The sequence below is a fragment of the Lissotriton helveticus genome, chromosome 9, assembly GCF_964261635.1.
Source record: "Lissotriton helveticus chromosome 9, aLisHel1.1, whole genome shotgun sequence".
NCBI lineage: Eukaryota > Metazoa > Chordata > Amphibia > Caudata > Salamandridae > Lissotriton > Lissotriton helveticus.
In genome coordinates, this window is record NC_136070.1 from 950,946,663 (window position 1) to 950,971,132 (window position 24,470).

General features: G+C 45.7%; 1 protein-coding gene across 3 annotated transcripts in view; it reads right to left on the minus strand.

The window, feature by feature from the left end:
- The window catches only part of RNF123 (ring finger protein 123), a 1,600,675-nt gene that overhangs the window by 1,112,973 nt on the left and 463,232 nt on the right, over positions 1-24,470 (minus strand). For all 3 annotated transcript variants that reach the window (XM_078661207.1, XM_078661208.1, XM_078661206.1), the window contains exon 18: positions 8,115-8,176. In XM_078661207.1, coding sequence (XP_078517333.1) covers positions 8,115-8,176 — 62 coding nt within the window. The remainder of the gene's footprint in view (positions 1-8,114; positions 8,177-24,470) is intronic.

The window sequence follows — 24,470 nt, forward strand, 5'->3', positions numbered from 1 at the left end:
TATCAGCAAGAAAGATTGTTGGCGAGGGCAAGAAACTTTTTCTTCGTATAGATCCCTCCACTTTGCAGATCCTTAACCTTTAGAATAAATTCCCAAGCAAGATGGTGAGTCTGAAGGGATGCAAGGAAACACTGGAAGACTGAGCACATGAAATGGCAATCCCTTCTCAACTCTGAACCCAAGTAATAACCCAAGTACTAACTCTTAGTGAAGTGTTGCCCATGTTACCTTCCTACAAATGTCAATCACAGAAACTCCCCAAGCCAAGGCTTAGGTTGAAGATTTCACCCTGGTGGATTGAGCTTGTAAACCATCTGGTGGTTCTGCGTGTAAAAGTGCATCACATTTTGAAGCACAATATGATCCATTGAGATAAAGTTCTCTTCTGCTACCTGCGTAACCTATTAAGAGACATCTGTCAGACCTAATCTCCTTATTACAGTCTATATGATAGTGGACTGAAATCACTGGATCCAGCCTGTGGAGCCTCTCCTCCCCAGGAGGATGTGGTGGGGGATAAAAGGAAGAAGGGGTGATGGCCTGACCCAGATGGAAAGCAGTCGCTACCTGTGGCATGAAAGCAGCTCTGCTTTGAAAGACCAACTTGTCAGGGGAAAAAACACGAGACTGGGGTATGGACATGCACTGACATGCCTCACTTAAGTAATTGCCATCAGAAAAAATGTTTCAATATAAATGATCTTAACTGACAACTGTAAAGGGGCAAAAAAAGAAGCCATCTAAAATATCAACATAAAATTCCAATCTTATTGCGGCATTACTAATGGGGCAGATGAAGTCAAAGGGCATGTCAATGAGGGATGGATAGACGTCACCCAAAATACTAGTTGACCGTAGCCAGGTGTGGCAATGAAGTGCCAAAAAGGAAGCAATTGCTCTACTCAGTGAGTCAGTTATGTCCAGTCCGCAGTGTATCGTGAACTTTGCTGCTTCACTTCCATCTACATGGTCAGGACAGCTCGGCCTTCCTCCATGGGCATAACTTGCACAACTGAGACTCCAACAGTGTGGGTATACCAGCCCAGGGAGCACACAATGTACAATGACCAGAGGTCAAGGCTGTTGGCCCTGAAAATCCTCTTATCAAATGTGCCAAGCATCTTGGATTTCCTTTCCAATGTCGTGGTAGGGAAAGAGCTAGGGTTAACTTTGGAAGTGAGGGTGTGACGAACAGGCTCTCAAGGGTGTGGTGCTGGGTGATGAAAGCTGGAGCCCCAGTGGGGTAGTGGTAGCAGGTGATCCTTCTGTGCACAAAAGCACCAGTGCAGGGCATCCCTCAGGCCTCGAGGTGGGCAGGAGTGAGCTTTTCATTGAAGGGAGGAAACGTTGTAATGTAAGGTGGATCTTTAGAGCGCCGCTTGTCACCCATGAGAGTATCCAAGCACTGAGTAGGTGAGAGTAGGCATGTGGTGAGGTTGAGCCTGAGTACAGGCAGTCTCCATGGACCCACTAGAAGACTAATTAAAAAAACAGGTCTTCTGCTTCTTACAGAATTCAAGAAGTGCTGAGGAGGTCCTGATGTATTTGGTGGCTTGGTAGAATGATCAACCTCCCGTATGGGCTTGTGTGGATGCGGGGTGTGTGTGTAAGTGTGAGTGATGCTGAGCAAAGTTGTCTGGTGGGTTGGTGGAAGTGAAGCTAATGATTGAAGTATACGGGTCCGTGTTGTGTAGTGACTTGAATACATGTGTCAGAAGTTTGACCTGGCAGCGCTTTTGGAAGGGGAGCCAGTGGAGCTCTCGGGGGAGTGGTGTAGTGTGGGCTTCGCAGGCGAGGTCAAGTGAGTTTGGCGGTGGCGTTTTGGATGGTTTGAAGTCTGAAGAAGATAGGTTGAAATGCCAGAGTAGAGAATGTTGCCGTAGTCCCATCTGCTTGTGATTAGGGCCTGCGCAATGGTACATCTGGTGTCCAGTGTGAGCAAATTGAAGATTTTACGTAGCATGCAGAGGATGTGGAAGCATGGAGAGGTGACGGAACTGACCTGGGACTTTATGGTGAGGGTGGTGTGCAGCATTAGGCCTAGGTGCCTAGCATGGTCGGATGGGGTGGGCATGGGTCTGAGTCCCAAGGCCACCAGGTGAAGTTCCAAGGTGAGCTCTTACTCATGAAGATCAGCACTTCTACTTTGTCAGTGTTGAGCTTGAGGCAGTTGTCCTTCATACAACTCGTCACGCTGCTCATGCATTGTTTGAAGTTTGTCTTAGTGACTTCAGTATTTTTCCAGCAATCTGGGAAGGTGTCTGTCTTGAGGGAGGTTTTGCTGATGAAGGTAAGTGCACCGCTGATCATGGCTTTTACCAGATTGTAGATATGGTAGGGGCAGAGGGTCTGTGGGCGCCCTTGAGTGGATTGTCTTCATTATTCCTGCTGTGCCCTCGATGGATAGAGGGTTCCATGCTATCAATTTGTACTGTTTGGTGGATGAGATTAGCAGGCTGGGAAGGTCAATGCGATTGGGTGGGGTTCGAAGTTGATGTAGATCTTGGTGATATTTCATGGAAGAAGTCAGAAAGGGTGTTGCAGAATTCTTGTGTATGGGAGATGAGATTCTTTGTGTTGGCTGGGTTTTTGAATTCCTTGATGGCGAATATTCCTTGCAGTTGCTGGAACAAGATTTGATTCTCATGGTCATGGCCTTTTTCTTAGTCTCTTTCACTGATGGTGATAGTGTCTAAGTGCAGCCTTGTAGGTGTTTCTTGCGATTGTTCCTGGGGAAGTTATCAATTTCCTTCAGAGTTGTTTGAAAACTGTCTTGGACTTTCTGAGGTCAGCGCTGTACCAGATACCTTGTTTGTTGGATCTTTTGGGTTGGTATTGTCAGGGGCACCATGGTATCGGGGCAGGTGGTGATCTAGTGGTTTGTGTCGTTGATGAGGTCATTGGTGGGGTCTAGGTAGTGCACTTGGAGAACATTGAGCCATACCATTTCCTTAACTTTTTTCCACCAGCAGCTTGAGGTGTTCTAGACTTCATAGGGGTGGTTCCATGTAGGATACTTCCGATTGAAGAACCTCTGTCAAGATACTAGTTGTGACCTACACAAGAGCAACCTAAGGTCCAGAACCTCAGTCGACCTCCACAACACGAAGACAAAGGAAGTCTTCTTGCGTAGCCACACTAGTAGGAAAGCCCAGGCCAGCGTCTGGTGAGGTATCCAGAACACTGGCATCAGCCGGAGTCAGAAATGGCGCTGAGGCTGTACCCATGCGGGGGAAGCATGGGAGGGGACCTTCGTAGTAGTGCCTTGTGAAAGTATGAAGTGACACCAACCTAGCAGCCTGAATAATGTCCAGAATAGGCACCCCGCCCTCCACTGCAGTGGTAGCAGAATTGGAACTGGTAGAATGAACCCGCAAAAACATCAGAGGTTAGCTTTCGGGCAAGAGTGTAGTAGGATGTGGCCTTATGGCTAGGGTGGTCGAGCTCAAAATGGGGAATTGGGTTAGAGTCTCGGCAGGGACGCTCAACATCCTGTGATTCTGGGCAAATCACTTAATCTCCCTGTGTCTAACAAAATGAATGAGTCCATCTGTAATGCAACTGCTGCTCATGTAAAGCTCTCAGATACCTTCGGGTCAAGATCGCGCTATGTAAAACCCCAAAGGAAAAAAAAAAGATCTTAATGCAGAGTATGATCCAGCAAAAGATGGTCCTTTTCTGCAAAGCCTAGTCTTTCTTTGTTTCCATCGCGGTGCTGCAGACACCACTGCAGATCTGATAGTCTACTCCGAAATCTAGACCACATCAGACAGACCCCTTTGTCGCTGTGCCACTTGGACTTCAGATCCCTCTGCAGAGAAACCATATGCCATCTGGTGTGCTTGACCAGCAGGCTACAGGAGGCTGTCTGTTCCAGCAAGCTCAAAGTCATCCTCACTGAGATTCAGGCCAGAGGCTAAAGCATTGAGAGAGGCAGGACAGGGCAGAGGTCTTATTAGCCTTCTTGTGGTTTTTCTTGTATTTACCTGAGGATTTGGACATCGAGGACGATTTGATGTGGGACCAGCCTCTGGAGCAGGATTGGACCTGGTTCTGCACCATTATGTTGAAGAGTTTTGCGGTGCTTTACTATGAACAACTTCACTTACCGATCAAGGACGGCCTTGGGGTGAATCAAGGCGCAATCAATCACTACAGGCCTTGGAGTTGTGGTCCAACTATGGACACCCCAGAAAACCACTTGTGGGTCGGTCATAGAATTTCGTTTGCGACATTCCCCTTACAGTTTGAATCCTGTATATCGGAGAGGTGATATAGTCCCCTAAACACTGTAGAAATGTTGGAAATTCAAAAAGACTGCCTCAAGAAGACAACGGGTAGCTTTGGATTTACACCTATTGACACAGAAAGAAAGAACTGATGTCAGCATGTGTGAGTGGTGCCTAGATAGGGTTGTGCCCACCACGTATGGCGTGGAATGACGTCAATACAGAGGAGCCTGTACTACCTGCTGGTACACAGGAGTACTGCTGAAGATTTTCCGGATCCAGTCTGATGCCTGGGGAATTTTCAAAATGTGAGGAATCTGCAGTTAGAAGTCTCTATCAGAAAGAAATTCACCTGGATCCAGTCGGCATCTGGGGTATATTCTAAGGTATGGAATCTGCAGTTAGAGGTATCCATCAGAGAATGTGTGCTTTACCACAATTCTCAGGTAAATTTTTTGCAGAATGCGGTCTGGTGTACTACACAACATGGTTTGAGTGTTTTCTTAATATCAAAAAACGCAAGCCTTGCTGATTAGACTGGTGCTGTAAAATCTATATACAATGCCACCATGTAGCCTACTTTCTGCTCCGTTAGTCTCTAGCCCAAGACCTGTATCATGTAATAGAATACAGTAGCAATTATCAGAGTAGCAACTGGCTAGAAGGAGGTCTGGATGTCTAACTACAAGTGAACCCCATCAACTACAAATTGCAGAATGTCAGGCGTGGTGGCACAAATCCTGTGTACCTGGCACTAGGAATGGCCTGGCGGGTGATTTACTCAGCTAGACGGTTCAGGCCCCCCAAGGCCAATTCTAGTGGTATAATTGAAACAAATTGCAGAGGGAATTGCATTTGGTAAAAAACAAATCTTCCACTTAACCTCCATGTATCTAATGGAGGTGAATTCTGTTAAATGTAATATGGACATTTCCAAATCATTGTTTTTTGCTTCTTTATCATTGAGAGACTGATGCAAAAGCTGCAGCACTTTGGAAGGGAGTTGGCCTAACGGCTAGGGCGGTCAACCTCGAATCTGGGGAACTGGGTTCGAGTCTCAGCAACAACACTGAACATCCTAGGATTCTGGGCAAATCACTTAATCTCCCCGTGCCTAACAAAAACTGGTGCTATGTAAAGCGCTCTGATAGCTGATAACTTCAGGTCAAGTTGCGCTATATAAAACTCCGTTACAAATTTTAATAAAAAATTGAAATCTTTAATGACCAATCAAAAACATCAGCTGCACTAAGCTCATTGCCAGGTTTCTATATACGTCTGACAATGCAAAATACATGTATTCATTTTTATATTTAATTTAGTTGTTGATAAAGCACACACCAATGATTTACCAAATGTGGTGAATGAACAATCAAGTTACCTGTCAAAAGAAAAACCCTTTTGTTCAGAACCTTAGCAAGCATTAACAAGGTCAGTATCCGTTTATCAACGAAATACTGAGTACCCAACTAGTGAAAGCTTTTGTATGCCACTGTCACAATGTTATCACTGAACCTTAGCATTAACAGGGAGAAGAGGATGGACATTTTGAGATGTAACACAGCTAATTCTATTAATTAGGTAAACTGATCCATTTCGCCGAATACTTGGCAAATGATGCAGTTCCACCTCAGGAGATCACTTCTATTATGGGAGCTCCACAAGACAATTTGGAGTAGATCACTACCAAACCACCTCACTGAGCAGAAAACACAGTACTCCATGATGCTGATGCAGACTAAACACACAAGCTCAGCTCATATTACAGTTGATCTAGCATCACAATTATGCTCTTTACACCAACTTTCAAATCAGTGGACATATCTTTCATGTCAGATTAAGTTAAACTAAAGGACCACTGTGGAGTCACCATCCTCTTTGGCACATCAGAATTGTGTTTTTTTCTTTTATCGAACATTAGGTATGAATGCTTTGTTGTTTTTTCATGGCTGCCAGTAACACCTGCTGGAGAAAGTTTCAACTCACGCTCAATGTCATTAAATAAAAAATTTGTGCTCAATCTAATGATGTAGCTTAATGCTACTCACACAGCGCTGACAACCAATAGACCTAAAGACACTATTCAATTAACAGTGGAGCTCCCACATGAAATCAGGATACTCACCAGACCCAAGACAATGTATTAGTTTTTACATACATATTTGAACTTTTTTGGTGGCAGTAGTTACCCCTCAAAGTGTTATGTGCGATGTGTAGTGCCTTTTAATGCAAGCAACCCTAAGTCCCAAGGTACAAACAGTAGCTGATCACTGCCTGTGCATTCGGAGTGTATGGGTGTCCCACCCATCAAACAGTTTCCAAAGATATTGTGAAGGTTGGGTAAAAAATGTAAGTCCATCTTGTACCTTGAAATACCTGAAGCACCAAGGTCTATCCCCCCCCCCCCAATTCATCTTAACCTGTGATAATCTGTAAATGGCTGCCAGCATAGGGATGCAGAGCAGCAGTGTAGATATCCACACCATTGAGTGTAGACATAAGATCGGATGAGAAGTCATGCTCAAGCCAAGCCCTGGGAGAGATGCAGGGGTCGACGGAAACAGAGGAGAGCAACCACAGTCCGCAACCTCAAAGCAGAAGAATGTTCCAGTGAAAAGCAGGAGACAGTGGGTATCATCAACTGCATAGCATCACAGAACAGTTCAACTGTACCTTGAGTGCACAAGGTGTTCACCGCAGCTCCCAGACATGAAAGCTGTGCACCACCAGCACATCAATGCATCTCAGCAGGACAATCCAAATGCTGGATCAAATACATCATTCTACAAAATGCACACACCAGGCAGAACTGACTCTTGCACGGAGTAAGAACATGTTATGGCCTATTGATTCTAAGTTATGTTTGGACCCTAGAAATGCCAGGTGAGCTTTTCATCTTAGTGAGGTTGATGCAATTAGTAACATTAAGGAATAAACATATTATTACACTACTAGAGAAAACTTAATTTTCAGTGTGTGCATTATAAACCGCTTTTAACTAAATGGACGTATTAATATTTTTTGCATACCAGATAAAAAACAAATTGTAACCTTAGTAATATTTTTTAAATTAGGCAAACAGAAATACAACTGCAAAATTAACACCACGACTCAAAATATGCACAAAAATGGAAGTCAGGGAGTTTATTACAACGGTAAGAAATGTTATACATTGAAACTTAGGATAAAAACAATGCAGACTAAGCCCTTACAAGTGACGGTTGCTATACCCAACACTTAGGTTTAGCTTGAAATGGGCAAAAAGGAAACAGACCTACTATTAGGACAAGGAATAAAAATATATGTAAAGTTATATAATACGAGAAGTGCAATGTGACACAAGAAATATGCTACCATACAAGAAAACATTTTACATCTGCTGACAATTTTCTACACTAAAGCTATTCATGATTGAATTGTTTTTCAGCCTGGTAGAAGAAGAAAATCTCAAATGCTAGTGAGAGATTAACAGCTCACTGATAACACTGATGAAGGAAGCCTATAACAGCATGATGACGGGGAGGACATGCATAAGAAGGATTTTAAGGATAAATAGACAATGGTTCACATTCTTCCTCAGAGTTTACATCTTTTAAAAGGTTCCTCAACATTTTAGTATAGGTGGACGTGAGCACATCAATAGTTATATAACCCTAAAGATGAATCAGAACAAAGTTATTAACTTTCAATCAGCTCAAACATCAGAGTCTGTAATGCATTTCTTTACACATGCATATCTAGATAAGACGAGAAAGCCACCCAGCCTGTATTACCATCTTGTAATTATTATAAAGTGGAAACATTGAACAGATGCTGGCTTTAACATTCATGGACAAAGGATTATAAGTGTCAAACATGAATTGTAAAATGCAAATGTGTCCTTACCTCGCCTTTGTCTTTATTGTTGAGCAGTAATCTCAGTATTTGAACTTGGAGCTCTTCTACCACTGTTGGTTAAATAAAGGAATAATTCATATATATTTCCTTTAGAAAATTAACGATTTGTTCCATTTCTCCATTTATTATGTAATGTTGCCGTTTGTGGGCTGTTGCAAAACTATTACTTGTTTTTCATAGAATGTTAATTTTATTAGTTCCGTGTTCCACTTGTATTGTGTTTGGGCATGTAGGTTCTATTTGCCGGCAGTGGCCTACTGACTGGGTGAAGGGGCACTACGTTTACGAGTCACTGCCTTGAGAATAAAGGCCTATATTAAAGACGCTGGCGTACAACCTCATCACTTCATGGGCCATGCCCTATCACACATGAACAAGCTGTGAAAGCCTTACCTGAAGCTTTCTATCATTATGCCAGCAACTATTTTATCAGATTATTCTACTGGGTTATGAGAGTACATTAAAAGTCTTACACAGTAAAGTGCTTAATTGAAGTAGATGTATAAAGAGTCAAATAAACTTGACCACCTAACGAAATGCAAACTTCAGCAAAAGAAAATCATACACCTTAGCCCTGCAAGTGGGTATGCATGAATGCAGTCAGAATGCTAATTTCAAATGGACAATGAATTTGAAGAAAAACAAAAATGCTGATCCCATAACTTTGGACTTTTTATTTGTTTAAAAAGATGTAAAGAACAGCCAATATCTTTGAGGTTCAGTCACAATTCAACCACAGTACTTGCCACAGTTGTCTGACCACTCAGATAATCAGTTCCCTTTTGAAGAGATGTTACCAAGTGTTCTTAGCGGGGAGAAGATGGCCACTGACAGTCAAGCAGTCAAAGCATCCAATGATCAATACTGCTACCTACTCCAGCTGTCTGTTAAATGTATCTAATGCTTAGTAGCTTATTTTGATAGGTAACAGAGAATTCCCTTCACCTCTATAGTGCAATGGGTGAGCCTGTATTATTGTGGTAAACGTAGAACACAGCAGCACGTCATTATCACATTTGGGCTTTTAGACAGCAAATAATGCAAGGCTAGCAAAGTCAGTTAGCAGCTGGGATCTAACAACTTCACTTAGGAGATGGACATGTGTAGCTCGTCTCTCTCTACTGACTCACTCTAGCCATTAGCACAATCACTTGAGAAAAACATCCAGTACCTAGAGAGCAACATGCACAACACTATTTAAATGAATCGCCTGTCTTTCATTCACTTGTTTCAAGTATAATCTTGAAAAAGCACAATAAAAAAAGTAGTCTGTTTTAGTGATTCTCTTCATCCTTCTGGAAATAGTTTTCATAATGTTCTACTTGCTTTCAATCCTGCAAAACCGACAAGCAAAAGATTAACTTCCTGAATTTCCTCTGGCATTTCTATATAAAATCCAAGAGCACTGCTGGGTTCAACTTTCAATAACATTCCTCCATCTTAGATACGTGTACAGGTGTTTAGATGGCAGGTAGAGAGATGCTCTGACGAAGTAAGAAATTTCAAGACCATTTTAGCAAGGAATGTAGTTTTTACCCAAATATTACTCTCAGTCAAAACTAATCATGGATTAGATTAGAGATGCTAACAGTGTTTTCAATTATCCAGCCCTCCTGGCTAAATTAATTTCCACCAAAAAGGCAGTCTTAAAAGCAAGATGCTTCATATATGAAAAATGCATCTAGCTCAAAAAGGTTGTCCCATCAGAAATGTCAGGAATATACTTAGGACCAACAGTGAGTCTATAAACGTGTGTGGACAGATGTTCTTGAAAACTTTCATAAACGTCAAACTGACAGCTGAATAAAGAAAACTTGCCAAAGTAGAGGCAAATTCTAGTTACCCTTTCTCAGTCCCAATGTGGAAGTTGTTGAAGGCCAAAGAGGCTACCAATTGCAAATGATGAATGCTTTCTTAGATCATTCATTTAGCTACCCAAACACAACTTCGCACTTATCTGGAGAGAAAAGTGATCATTTGTTGAATGAGCCAAATTTTCACTGTGGGTGGAATCAGTAAATACTTTTACAGTGTCCAATACTGCACTTATAAGTGCATCCCCCTTTAGGGAAAAATCTGGCCTGAAAAGCACAAGTAGGAAAATTGCCAACCAGCTGTGTGTCTCCGAATTTCATCACAGGTAATTCAAGTGGCATGCTCAGATGGAATTGAGGAAGTACACTTTTACATGTAACCCAACCAGTCTTGCTCAATTTTGCCTGATGAAGTGTTACCAGTTTGAATTTTGTCTCTGCAAAAATTGACAAGAAAGCACAGAAGTAAAAAGAATGTAAGGAGCTTGTGATATTCAAGCAATCAGGAATAGCACATTTTTTCTCTGAGAGGGCAATATGTTTCTTCACTCCCTTTTTTTAATAGATGTTTTTTAATTCATTTCCACAAGTTGTACAAACACAGTTATTGCAGTAATATTGTTGTCCATACACATCTGTATGAATCCTTTACAGTTTTTGTACTTGTACAATCCCAGATTTCTGTTCACTGCGCTGCATAGGAAAAAGACCTATAGAAATCGCTTTGGCTTTTCAGCCACAAACGTGCACGCATTACATTGCTTTCAATGGCAATGCGTGCACGTTTGGCGATTCCCTTGCGGGAGCAAGCTTTGGCAACATATGTTTGCTCGCTCACGCAAGGGAAGCGCAGGCCCCCTGCTCTCTCCCCTCCCCCTGCTGCCTCCTTTCAGCGTGAGGCGCCCACGCTTACTTTTTCTGCTTGTGTCCGCCGCTGCTGCTAATCCACTTAATGTCTTTAAGAGCAGACAGCATGTGTGGAATTCCTTAATTGCACAAACCCTCTTTATTTATATACTTTGGGAGGCCCTAGGACTTCTATTTTATCTGCACAGCGCTCCTCTACGATTCTAAAGTAGGACTCCTGGATTTTATACGGGCAGTTCTGAAGTTCATATAAAAACCGACAGAGCGCAAGCATTTTGAAAAGGGCAGCTCGGCCCAGTAGGGAGACGGGTAGAGTCCTCCAGTGTTTGACATTGTTCGGCAGCCTGTTCAAGGGCGCTACTAAATTGTTAGTGTGGAGGATGCTGGGGTCCAGGGTGACGTAGAGTCCCAGGTAGCGAAACCCTCCCCCCGCCACCTCCACTTCACAACCCAGTGGGAGTCTTGGGGCCGACCCATGTAGAGTAAAGAGCACTGATTTAGACCAATTAATCAAATACCCTGAGTATTTCCCAAAGTTCGTGAAAATATTTAAGGTTCTGTGAAGTGACTTTGCGGGGGAAGCAAGATAGAACAAGACATTCTCTGCATAGAGGGATATCCTTTCTTCCTGTCCCTCTGCCCATTTCAACCCTCTTACTAGCACATCCATCTGACCCAGGTCGCCAACGACTCCAGTATCAGTGTAAAAAACATTGGGGACAGGGGGCAACCCGGTCTGGTGCCCCTTTTCAGTGTGAACACTCGGGATGTGCGGTTATTAACTCTGATTTGGCCTTTGAGATCTTATATAGCAGCCTGATAGAGCCCAGGAATTTTGGTCCAAACGCCAAGCACTGTATCACCACGAAGAGGTATGGCCACTCCATCGAATCAAACGCCATTCTGGGGTCTAGAGACAATACAATAGCTTCCTCTTCTATAACGTGTTTGTGGCCAATCACACTGCGAAGCCTATGTAAATTAAGGGCTGTACTACGGCACAGCATAAAGCCGGACTGATCTGCGTGTACAAGTGAAGTAAGTAGAGGGGCCAACCAGGACGCCAGCAGTTTCGCAAGGATTTTAGCCTCAGCGTTAATCAGAGAAATCGGTCGATACGACCCACAACTGTCCCTTGGTTTCCCCGGCTTGTGGATTACTAAGATGGATGCAAGCCTCTGGTCTTCTGGCAGAAACCCCTTCTCATAGCTCTCATTATACATGTCCCTTAGATAGGGCATCGTTATAGAGATAGTTGTTGTATAAGCTTTATTTCGACAGCGCACGTCATCAAAGCTATAAAAATCGTTTTAAAATATAAAATTGTTGAATCTTCAGAACCGCGATACAGCAAATATATCCAACTAATCCATTCAAATATCATGCTCAAACCAGAGAGTATTGGGCTAATCAGTACAACAAAAAGTATAGCTGTCATTAATACAACACAGTAAAGTTAAAATATGCACAATTTGCATTAAAAACTTTTTTTTAAAAGAGAATAGATCCAAGCATCAAATATTTCCTATTTACATTGCGATTTCAATTAAACCCAACTTTCAAAGCCCCCTCAAGGAAACATTATCAGAAAGCTAAAAAAGTTAAAGTACATGTGCAAAGTGTATAGTTAAGCCTTAAGTTGATATCTTAGAGGCCCAACGAAAGCTACATATAGGCTTCAAGCGACTGGGGGCTACTGCATACCTGTCTGAACTTTCCTTCTTATTTGCCATGCATGGCCTAGGAACTTGGCCACACTGCAGGCAAAGAGCGGCCTTGGGTTCGATCTAAGGATACGCAGGGCGACACATTGCTCCCGGGTGCCCAACTGCCGGCAAATCGGTTTTACCCATTTTGCCCTAGGTGTAGAGCAGAGGTCTTCAAACTTTTGTAGGCTGAGCCCCCCCAGCGGATTTGTTTTAAATGTCGGGCCCCCCCCGCCACCTGACACAAATTTCTGGAATCGTACACTACATAACCAACCGCCACCTTCATATCCCGGGCCATATCCGGCAAATAATGTCCAACACAATAAGTGTGTTAGGCTAACTGCAGGTTTGTGAGTGGGTGCGGTTGAATGACAGAGGCTTATTACACAGCTCAAAACTCAATCTTCCAGCAGGTACATTAGTCACCAGACCCTGGTGAACCACACCTGAATATGTGATGCCGCTTTTAATGTTGCCTAAAGAATGCTGGATATACACAGAACTTTGCAGCACCGGACCCCAGTAACAAACCCGCCCCCACCTTTCCAGCCTCAGAGAAACGCCTGATACTCGGTGCGGCCAGTCCGCCTTGCTACTACCACCCTCCAATGGTGCCCCTCATCTTCGTATAGACCGTCCCTCATGTGTATTTGATTTATTTTATAGTGCTACTCATCCCAAGTATGTACGGCAGGGAGTTGGAGTGCTTTACATCACACACTTTATATAAAGACAATGACTCATATAAATGTGAACGTCAATGTTCTGAAGATAATGGGGCTACAAGGTGTAATCATTCTTTCATCCATCATTCAATCTTTCACCATTCATTGATTTCACCATGTCCTTCCATCTGTGTACCCATCCATGGCCACACATATTCAACCTTTTGCAAACCTATTCATCATATATTCTTCAATCCACCATTTCACTCATCCATCCCTTCATCCACCCTTTCCCCCTATCCATCTGTATACTCATCCACCCATTCTTTCACTTACTCATCCATCCACCCATTCACCCTTTTAGTCATCCATCTATCCTCCCTTTCTCTCCATCCCCCTTTCTCTTAGGCATCATCCAGCCTTCCATCCACCCACCCAACCATCTACTCATCCACTCATGAATCCATCCATTGACCCTATCACTCATCCATCCTCTCTCATCCATCCACCCTTTCACTCCTTCACTCTTCTACCCTCCCTTTCACTCACTCATCCATCCTTAGGTCCACCCTTTCATTCATCCATCCACCCTTTCACTTATCAATCCATCCATCATTTCACTCATCCATCCACCCATCCATCCATTTATTTATCTTTTCTCTCATCCATCCACCCTCCCATTCACCCATCCATACTTTCTCTCATTACCCATCCACCCTTTTCATTCACCCTTTCACTAAACCATTCTGACATCCACCCACCCCTTCACTTACTCACTCACTCACTCACCCACCATCGAAAACTGGGCAGCACTAAATGGCCCAGCAGTATATTAGGGCGCAATTCCATTACATAAGCTCACTCCACTTACCTGTTGGTGAGGCGCCAAGAGACCAGCAAACTACTTCACGGTGTGAAATGAAGTGCTTCTTGCCAAAATAAAGACGATCCAACGAAGCAGGTTTGAAGATAATTTGATTATTTATTTAAGTATAATTAAGTCACCACTGGAGTGCGTGATTCCTCCTTGAAGTCCAAACGGAATCTGTAAGTTGAGACCGTTCATACTTCAAGGAGGAGGTTGGAAGCACGAGAATGCTTTTTCAACACTTGCTTGTTTAAATAATAATTACACAGCATGAGCGTATAACAACTATTGCGCACATGCAAATAACAGAATGAACACACATGAGAGCTTGTGCAGATAAGGCAAGGTTAAACAATAACTAAGTACAGAAAGTGTGTACAATAGATATTACAGTGCGCTGCGGTAAAACCACGAAACAAACAGCAGGAGTGAAGAAACAAGTTGGTGTATGCAGCAGTTACTTGCAAGCAAATTTCGCAGCGCTTCCTGGCATCTATGCTGCTGCAGCCTCATTGGTGAAACGTCAGTGGTGACGTTTGTTGATTGGGCTGCTGTTCCGGAGCTGGCCAATCTAAAATCCCCATTTGAAATGGGTAAAGAAATACCGGAGAGAAAACGACTTGCGAAGTGGGAAACAATGGTAAGAGTTTAGGATGGCGTCGCACCCCCCCTGGGATGGCGTCGAGCCCCCCCAGGGGGGCGCGCCCCACAGATTGAAGAACACTGGTGTAGAGTATGCCTGGCATACAAACATGACATGGGCAACACTTTCCACCGGGCCCTTACAGCATGGACAGTCCCTAGGCGTTGTATTATGTGTATGCCATTTGGCTGTGGTTTCACGGAGTGGAAGTGTACCAAACCTAAAGTGGCTATATAAGAGCCTGTCCTGTAGGACCTGAATTATGTCTAGGAAAGGCTCTAAATATCTTTCCTGCTTGTGCAGATAAAATTCTACAGTAAGTCTCCCCAGGTTTGGTTAACTAGATTCTTGTTGGTCTACCCAAACCCAGTAGAGGCGCTTGAGTTCTTTCCTAGGTGGATCTTGTTAATCCCAGTGCGCTCGGAGCCCTATGGCTGTCATCATTTTCCTGATATTAGAGATCCAACCCACTTTACTACTCGTGTCTAGCCTAATGACCTCAGATAGGGCTTCCGCATAAGGCAAGAGCTCTTCAGTTTGCATGATGCGAATCCAGAAGAGAAAGGGCCAAAGCCTTGCTACATCACCTATGGGTCGTCTACCCATGTCAAGCATGAGGGGAGTGATCTACAGAGATCATGGGTCTTCTCAAATCCCCACAGCTCAGCTCCACACAATGCTGAACTGACAGCCTTTGCCTGACAGCCTTTGCTTTGTTAACCTGGAGAGCTGGCGCTACCGGTCTGCTGTGTGAGGAGCGATGTTCCTTCCCATGTGTCAGGGGGTCCCATGCTCGGCACAGGCTGAGTTAACTACCTCTTCGTCTTCCCCACAGACCGACAGTTATGGGCCCTTTAAGGATAGCCTGGGGTTTCACGTCCCCGGACCACCTGACTTTGTGGGCCTATCAGAGGGGACATCGCGTCTTAAGGAGGAGGACCCGGAAGACGCCAACGCTCGTGTGCCCCTGAAGGACTCGTCTTGGGAGGAAGACGTGCAGCGCCAGGAATCTCCCGCCAGCCGGGACGAGGATGGACCGACAGGACCAGAAGCCGAAGACGACGCGGAGGAGCCCCTTCTGAGAGCCGACATCGATTGCAGAGAAGCCGGCAACGAGAACCTGACGGAGGGTGCAGCGGTAGCCGCGAAGCCAGGAGGCCAACGTTTCTGTGCTCCGCCCAGCCACGCGAAGGAGGACGCGTGGCTTCTCCAGGTGCGTGGCCGGTTGCGGGGATTGTTTCAGTTCAAGAGGGGAGGGACTGGGTAGGCCGCCGAGGTACTGTCTGGGCACCGTGTTCTTCCCCCTGCACAATCACGGGTCCCTATCCAAAGTCGGCATAGCAGTGGTGGTGGTGGTTACCTGTTCCCTCACTCCCTGTCCTGGCCAGTTATGTAGGAAGTGACAGTCTACTAAAGCCTCGTTGTTTTTCTTCTTCTTTTGCATACGCTGGAACACGGCTATTCCTGAAAAGAGATAAGAACCTGAAGAGCAAAGGATCCCGGACTTTATTGTTGTTGTGTTCTACACAGTCCTTTCTTTTGTGCTAAATAAATAGTTGAACTGTCGCCCCCAGTATTGGCTCCTTCCTTCTTGTAACCTTAAAGGTGACACCAAGTAAACTCACTACCCTTTTGTGGCTCATTAACATCTTTGTAAGATGGTTTTTCCTGGACATGTTCTCTGCGAGGCGAATACCAAGATAGTCAAAAGTACTCACTCTTTCTAGTGGTATTGCACCAAGCAGGGGACTGCCTCCATACAGTTTGTGGGGGTTGAAGGCCATAAATTTTGTTTTTAAAGTGTTAATCACCAGCCCTCGAGTATCCCATAATAGTTGGAACTGGTTCAAAAGGGGTTGCAACCCCACAGGAGTATTCAACACCAACAAGGTGTCGTCTGCGAACAAGAGGGTCGGTACCTTGACCTTCCCCAGAGTTGGTGCATCTGCGGGGTCTTCTTGCAGAAAGTTGACCACTCCGTTCACGTAGAGGGGAAAAAAGGGTAGGAGCCAGAACACAGCCCTGACGGACTACCCTGGCTACTGGAATATGGACAGTCAGCTGTCCCTATATCCCCCACTGATCTGCGCTTAGGTATCTTCATACAGCCTAATTACAGGGTCAAGAATAAACCAGGGGATCCCCATATCTTTGAGCACTGACTATAGTTTGCTCCTGGGGACTAGGGCAAAGGCAGTCTTTAGGTCAATAAACGCTAGATAAAGACTGCCTTTGCCAATCACCACCTCTATTCCAGTGGATGAGTTTAAGCTGAAATACTTGATCAATAGTCCTGTGGAAAAGTAAATTTTGCCATGTTCTGTGTCCCTACGTGTCCTCCATTTTATGTTATATGTGCATGATTAATATGCATATGTATTCCCCATGTTTGATTAAAGACGCAATTACAGTTGTGTCCATCTCTAGTATGCCAGTTTCCAGTTCTCGTGAAAGCTACGAGTATTAGGCCTATGTAAAGCTACGTTGCCACGTTTCTCAGTGTGCACGTTATTTCATTGTAAAGTCCCCGTTTTCTAGGCCTCAAATGGGCCCGGACACCAGATTCAGCTTCTGTCTCCTGTACCCTCGCTGAGGAGCGATACAGCCCCCACCTGTATCCTCGACCCTTCACTTACTTCCTGCCTCGCAGTACCCGGCTCGGCCTGGCTCTGCCTCTGAGTCTGCCAAGAGTATGTTATGATTCTAGTTATCAGTCCAGCCCTCCTTCTCTGCATTCCTAAGCTACTGAATCGCATCAATAGTTTCCGTCATTGTCTAGCCTTTACGTCTCCATGTAAGAGAAATACTGTATTAATGGTCATTTAATATTCTTCATCACGCACTACATGTAGAATAATGCATGCTCCAGTCTTAGAGTCTGTTAGCCTCTCCCCTCCTGACTCTTAGTTTATATCAACATGTCCTCTAAACATCAGATACTAGATAGTGTTAGGTACATGTCGCCCTGACTCTCCAGACTTCAGTCTCTACTCCTAGCACAGAGTTCATAGCCCCCAGCTTCTCCTAGTAACACGTCATTGTCAGTTTGCACGCACCATTAGGTCAGAGGTCCCGGCTCCTTAGGTAGCCCCCTCCATGTTTCCGCCCCATTTATGACATATTCTGTTACGTTTACATCACATGTCTATGTACACGCCTCTTGTTACACCCACTTTCACTCTTATCTTTCGCGACTGCTATTGACCACACCCACTGCTCCGCCTATTGTATTCGCTGTAATGCAACTGTTTTAGTATATATGCTTGTGTACTGTTATTAAAGTTAGCGCGCTCATCCCATATCCAGCCCCGGCAGCTGCCGGGCCCTGTCATCCTATTCCTGTGCAGGTTGTCCTGTTCCTGTCCTTTATGCTGTATTAAACCTGCAAACTCCTACTACCTCGAATCTTGACTCTTATTTATTGAGCTATCTGTTATTACTATGTCTAGTAAAACCTAGATCCGGTATTATTTATTTATATACCACAGTCCCCGTCCTGGCCCTAAAGCCAGCCTAAAACCGTGATAAGATGGCACAATCGTCTGCCCACGACTGGATCCTCTGCAGCAAGACTATACTGAAGACCTTCTGCAGGGCATCGATCAGGCTTATTGGCCTGTAATTTGAGGGGTCGTCTTTGACTCCATTTTTATGGATTGGGACCACCTCTGCGCCTTTGCAGGACACGGGGACTGGGGCACCTTTGGCTATTGCATTAGCCAGGAGAAGTATATAATGGGCCCAATTAGAAATATCAAATAAAAACAGGTTGTCTGGTATACCATCTGCGCCTGCTGCCTTGGACAGCATTATTCTACCCAATGCGGTCTCATTTTCACCTAGCGTGAAAAGCTCATCGACCTCAATGTCCTATAGGCTCAGTCGTCTCCTCCAGGTACAAGCCCTCCGTGATTGAATAGAGCTTCGTCGTACCATACTTGGGCGGAAATATAGTTAAGTGGTGAGGGCGCTCCTGATTTGCTACCCCAAGTAACTAAAGACCAGAATAAGTTACCATTCTCTGCCACAGTTGCTTCCAGCGAGGTTCATCCCATGCTAACTTTGCTGAATGCAAGGTGGCCCTATAGCGCTTTCTGGCAATTCGGATCAAGGGACAATTCTTTTCTTTAATTGCTGCTGCCAAAATGGATCACTCACGTCGGCAATCCTTGGTATACCAAGAGTGAGCCCCACTTGGCTGCTTGGCGGACTGACGATTCGACCCAGGAACTATAAAATGAGCATTGTTTCAATCAAAGGTTCAGGAATGGACCGCAGTTACATCAGCCAAATTACGATCGCTGGCCACCACGGACTGGTGTCACCGTATACCTACAGCCAGGTTGTGCCATATGGCTAAGATCTTATCTCCTTCCAATACCACCTTCTGCCATTTTAGGGATCTTTTATTGTTCAGGGGTAAAACTTCTCTGGTAAATGTTTTGATTTTGATTTGATTTGATTTTACATTTTATAAAGCGCTGCGTATGCCCAAGGGCGTCTTGGCGCTGAAATAGTCTGGAGGCTACAATACCAACTGAATACCAACTGAATCCCACTTTGAATGCCGGATTGGTCTTTGGATAATATGGAGCTTCTCACAGGGGATTCATAGTTAAGATAGAGATAGTAGATCCCAGATTGTATATTGCCTATTGCTCCATGAATTTCTTCATCAGTGATGTCTTCCTCCAGAGAGTCCCTTTCACTGGGGGACAGGGTAGGCATGGCCAAATCCTCCAGGGACCGACTAGAATCTTCTGCGGTGCTAGTAACTGACGGAGTATGGATCTATCTGAAATAGTCTGCAAAGGCGTCTGCAATCTCTTGTGGGTCTGAAAGGGTCTGTATATTATTGATAATCAACTGAGGGACCCATCACTCCTCCACCACCCTCTTTTCCAACCAGGCAAGCATCTTCCCAGCCCTGTGCCCCAGCTCTTACAGCCTAGGACGCGTGGCCAGCAACGTGGCCCCGGCTTTCGCCCAAACCATTGCTTTATATTCAAGCTGTTTAACCTGTAGTTTATGTCTAGTGGCTTCATCCGGGGACTGTGTATTCTCCAACTCAAGAGTCTGGAGATCGGTCTCCAGCTGCTCTATCTGTGCCCGTTGTTTTTTAGTGTACTCCACCTTGAGTGACAAAGCCTCTCCCTTCACCACCGCTTTGTATGCCTCCCATATTGTCTGTGCTAATTACACAGAGCTGACAATCTCCTTAAAGTAGTGTTCTGATTGGACTCGTAGGCTTTCCTTTATATCTGGAATCATGAGTAACCAAGGGTTAATTGACATAGTGTTCCTTTGACGTCGATTGTTGGATGTAAATTCGGCCCACGCCGAGGAGTGATCCGAGATGCCTCGTGGAAGACAGCATGGCTTCCGGAAACCTGCAACACTGACCAAATGGGTTAAGAGGTAATCTATAAGGGAGAAGCTATTATGGGCGTTGGGGTAATATGTAAATTGTGTCGAGTCAGGATAAAAATGGCGCCATATCAGTGATGCCCATAGCAGTGAGAAACTCTGACATTTGTTGGCTGAGTCTCGAAGGGGGGCATATTAAAATCTCCCCCTAGGATCAGCGTGCCGAGTAGAGGATCAAGCAAGACCTTACCCAGTTCCACGAGCGTTTCTTTACCTAAAGTCGGTGTAGCATAGACAGAGATTATGTTGATAGGCATCCCCTCCCAACTTGCCTACACAACCGCAAACCTGCCCTGGGAGTCCGCCTATGTGTGATGTTGGGTTAGTGCGAGATTTTTCTTGATTAAAATGCCGGTGCCCCTGGACCCCGAAGTGCATTCCGCGTGGACTAAGAGCTTGTACCCCCATCTGGACAAGGCTCAGAATTTATTGCCTAACAAGTGCATTTCTTGTTGAGGATTATGTCTGGGGCCTGTCGTTTGAGATACTGCAATACAATCCCCCATTTAGTGTTATCGCCCATCCCACTGATGTTCCAAGTTAGGATCGTCAATGACGTTGCAGCTAGATGTGTGGCCATCGTGTCGGTCTCTGGGAAATATCTAGACTGTGGGCCCAAATCGATATGGTCATTGTTTTCCGCTCAAACCCTTAGGCCGCGATGCAAGCCTGTGAGTGAGATGAAGTGGCTCCGCCAGTTATGAGAATGATATGGCTATATTGGTTGTGCGTTGAGATGCGAGATATAAATGGTACATGTGGATGACATGAATTGAGCTGTGCATGGAAAAAATCAAAACTTAACCCCCTCCTCCCCCTTCCAACTGTTCCCCGCTCCCTGCCAGTGGATTTAGAACTACCCACTCCCCAACAAGGAAGAGTGCCTGTCACCCCCCCCCTCCCATGTGAAAAGGTGCCTGGACAGCAGCTTCTCTTGCCCCCCACCCCCCGCCCAGCTCTGACCACTTCCACAGAACAGGAGAACGAACAAATATGTGTGGACCAGAGCCAGAGATAGGCCTAGTTAACATCAATGTGAGTCTTTAAGGTTACTCCCCACCCGCCAAGGGCGTCAAAGCATTAACACTTCCGGGATCCCGAAGGGTGACCCCCCAATTTTAGTATCACACTCCCCTGTTGACTTGTGTGCAACCCCTCCACACCTATCTGTACCACGGGTCTTCCACCAGTAAGTTTATCTCAGTGTCTTTTCAGCTGCCAGGATTCACGTCTGCACCTCCATCCGGTGGATTGCTGATGACCTCTCGAGAGGGGTTGGATTTGGTCCCTCGCGTTTCGACATGTCTTTCTTTACCAGGTTTATCCACTTGTCTCCATCCCTCCAGCCAATCCCAAGCTTACTCTGGGGTGGAGAAGAACTAGGTCTTGCCATCGGCTTCGATGCGCAGCTTGGCTGGGAAAAGCATGGAATACTTTATGTTCTTGTTTTTGAGCGCCCTCTTGACCCCCAGGAAGCTGCGCCGTTGGTTCTGGACTTTGTTGTGATATCCGGGAAGAAGGATATCTCACTATTCTCCAGCGAAACCGGTGGTTTGTTCTGTGCCATTTGGAGTATTGCATCCCTGTGCCGAAGAAGAAGATTCTAGCGATTATCGGTCGGCAGGAGCCCCTGGCTTAGGAAGCCCCCCAGGGACCCGGTGTGCTTGCACAATTGAAAAATGGTGGGAGAGGTTTGTTGCCTGCAGATGTTTTGTGAATAACTCCTTAGAATACACACATTGTAGTGGTGTGCCCTGCCTTCATAATCGTCCAATTGCACTTCCATTTTGACCTGATTTTCATTAGTTGTTGCACATGCCGTTTGAGTTGGCAGGTGTCTGTGTTGACTGTTTTAGTGACATCCTCCACCTCTTTGACCTTTGCATCCATATTTCAGAGGTCGGTCCGTATGAGGGAGACCTCAATGTTCACAGAATCCAGCCGTGACTCCAGGGACGACATTACCCCATTAATGGCTGCCATGATGTCTTGTAGGGTTAAATCAGGCTGTTCATGAGGGGGCTGTGTCTTGTCCTGGTCAACGTTTTTGATGGTCTCCGATTCGTCGCCATTTTTATTCCATGAATATTTGTCGAGTTTGGTTTGTAGCAACGACTTTGCACCTTTCCCACCTGCCATCTTGATGCGATCGAGGGGGGTTATCAGCCAAGGATGAGGCTCAGTGATCCCCGCCGCTTGCCTGGGGGCGACTTGCCACCCACAGCCTGTCGGGTTCCCGAGACGAAGTCAGCTAAACCGTCCACTCATGCTGTTTATATGTGACTATCGCAATGTTCTCTGTGATCGCCTCAGCCCCCAATGAGTGTTGTCGTTTCTCAAGTTTGCTTTAATTCCTTTTGTCACCTTCACCCCAGCCTCTCAGGTGAGGCCGTACCATTGTGGAACCACCCCTCGCACAGCAGCTCGGCGCACTCCCCTATAGCTATGTGTGGTCGACATGCGAGGGCCCAGTGCTGTCCCAATCCACTTCCACCTGGAATATTAGGTTTGCGTAGGCCCAGAACCTCAGTATCTCTTGTGGGTTGGGCCTCCTCCGCTGTTGGTTTCACGTTGTGGAGACGGCCACCTTTCACCACACTTGATGCAGAGTCAAGGCCCAAACCCATGATTGTGGCTCACGTGGCTCCTTCCGGTATGGCCAGGCTGGAGTGGTCTTGATGTGTACATTCAGAGCAATGCGGACCCTCAACCTTAGGCCCGGTCTCTCCACTCCGTCCCCAGCCCATCCACCGGACTATGCCTGCCTTCGTCTGTTTCTTAACTGCTCTGATCAGGTCGGAGCACAGCCGGGGCCCGGCTGGTAGCCGACGTGTATCTCTGCACTTCTGTGTCCTCCACCTGCAGCCAACAAGATTCCACTCACCCTGGTAAAGTCGTTTAAGGTGGGAGTCCGCCACGGGTCAATCTATCGCTCCTTCCGGGGTCCCAGAGCGGCTCCAATATTACTATGGCCGCCCGAAAGCCCGCTCGAGCAAGGCCAGAGCTCGTTCCCCTTCTCCGGAGGCTCCGTTCACTCAGGCCAGCCTCCCCAATTCTTCGCCGGATAGCTGCTTCCTCCTCGTCCACCTTTGATGGGCTTTTAGGTGCCTGGAGTCACACCTCAACGCTGCTGCAGGGTTCCGGGCCGCTTGTTATTTCCCTTCACCCCGGGCCGGCCAAAGTTAAGATAGCGGTCCGGCGATTCAGAATCTCGATCTCCCCCCGGGACTACGCCATTCTCGGTGCCACCATTTTGTGTCTCCTTATTGCGGCAGTAGTTTGGTCCTCATCGCCGCAACACGGCCTGTGCGGTAAAATCTCATCCATGGTGCGGATGCCAACGGTTATGGGGCTGTGGTCCCGCCGAGCTTGGGCTCTGTGTATTACTTATTAGCAGGATAGTTGCCGGATATTGGGCGAGGGCTTTGGAGCAGCGCTAGGGTGCGGCCATTTCTGTCGGCCAATGGCCACGCCCCCATCACTCCCATTTTTGATTGAAAAATTAATAACAATGTTTTGTAGAGGAAGGGGGGATAGTTTGGGCCACATGAGAAATAGAATTCAAATCTCTGACTCAATACTCCGATGCGGCAATGGCCTGAGATAATGTAGTTACATTTTAGAAAGAGGGTTGTTAAGTGCTGAAGGTGGTTTGAAGCTGTAGGAAAATGTCCCTTTTAGACATGGTAACCCCCAATTCTTGCCAGGTATGTGATGCAACTTTGACTGAAAGTGTACTTTGTTCCAGATAACCAGGTCTCTAGTACCAGTGTTCTTTTTCTAAACAGTACCATTGCTCCACAATTGGCACCACTTTATGCTCTGTGTAAGTCCCTAGTAAATGGTACCCCTAGTACCTAGGGCATTGGAACTAAAGAGGGTCTCTAAGGGCTGCAGTGCAAATTGTGCCATCTTAAGGGACCCCTCACCAAGCTTATGCAAACATCCAAAGCAGCCTGTATGTCTTGGTGCAGAGAAAAGTGAAACGTTGACTTGGCAAACACCCTTGTGTGTCATGGCTACACAGCACTGCATGTGGTATAGGTAAGTCACCCCTACAGAAGGCCTAACAGACCTAACGCAGAGTGTACTATAGCCATCTGTGGGCATATCTGTGTGAGTAGCTGTGTCACTGCGATATCGAAGTTCATCCTTAGATACCACAAGTGCACATGGAAGCCATATCGGGTACATGGGCTGGACACTCGTGAATATAAATTCTCCAGCTACATGATGGCTTCATTGTACCCCCAGATGTTTGGTAACAAACATCTCATCTTAATAAACCCACACTGATGCCAGTGTTGGATTTAAGACATTCCCCCAGATGGCACCTTAGTGGTGCCTCCTG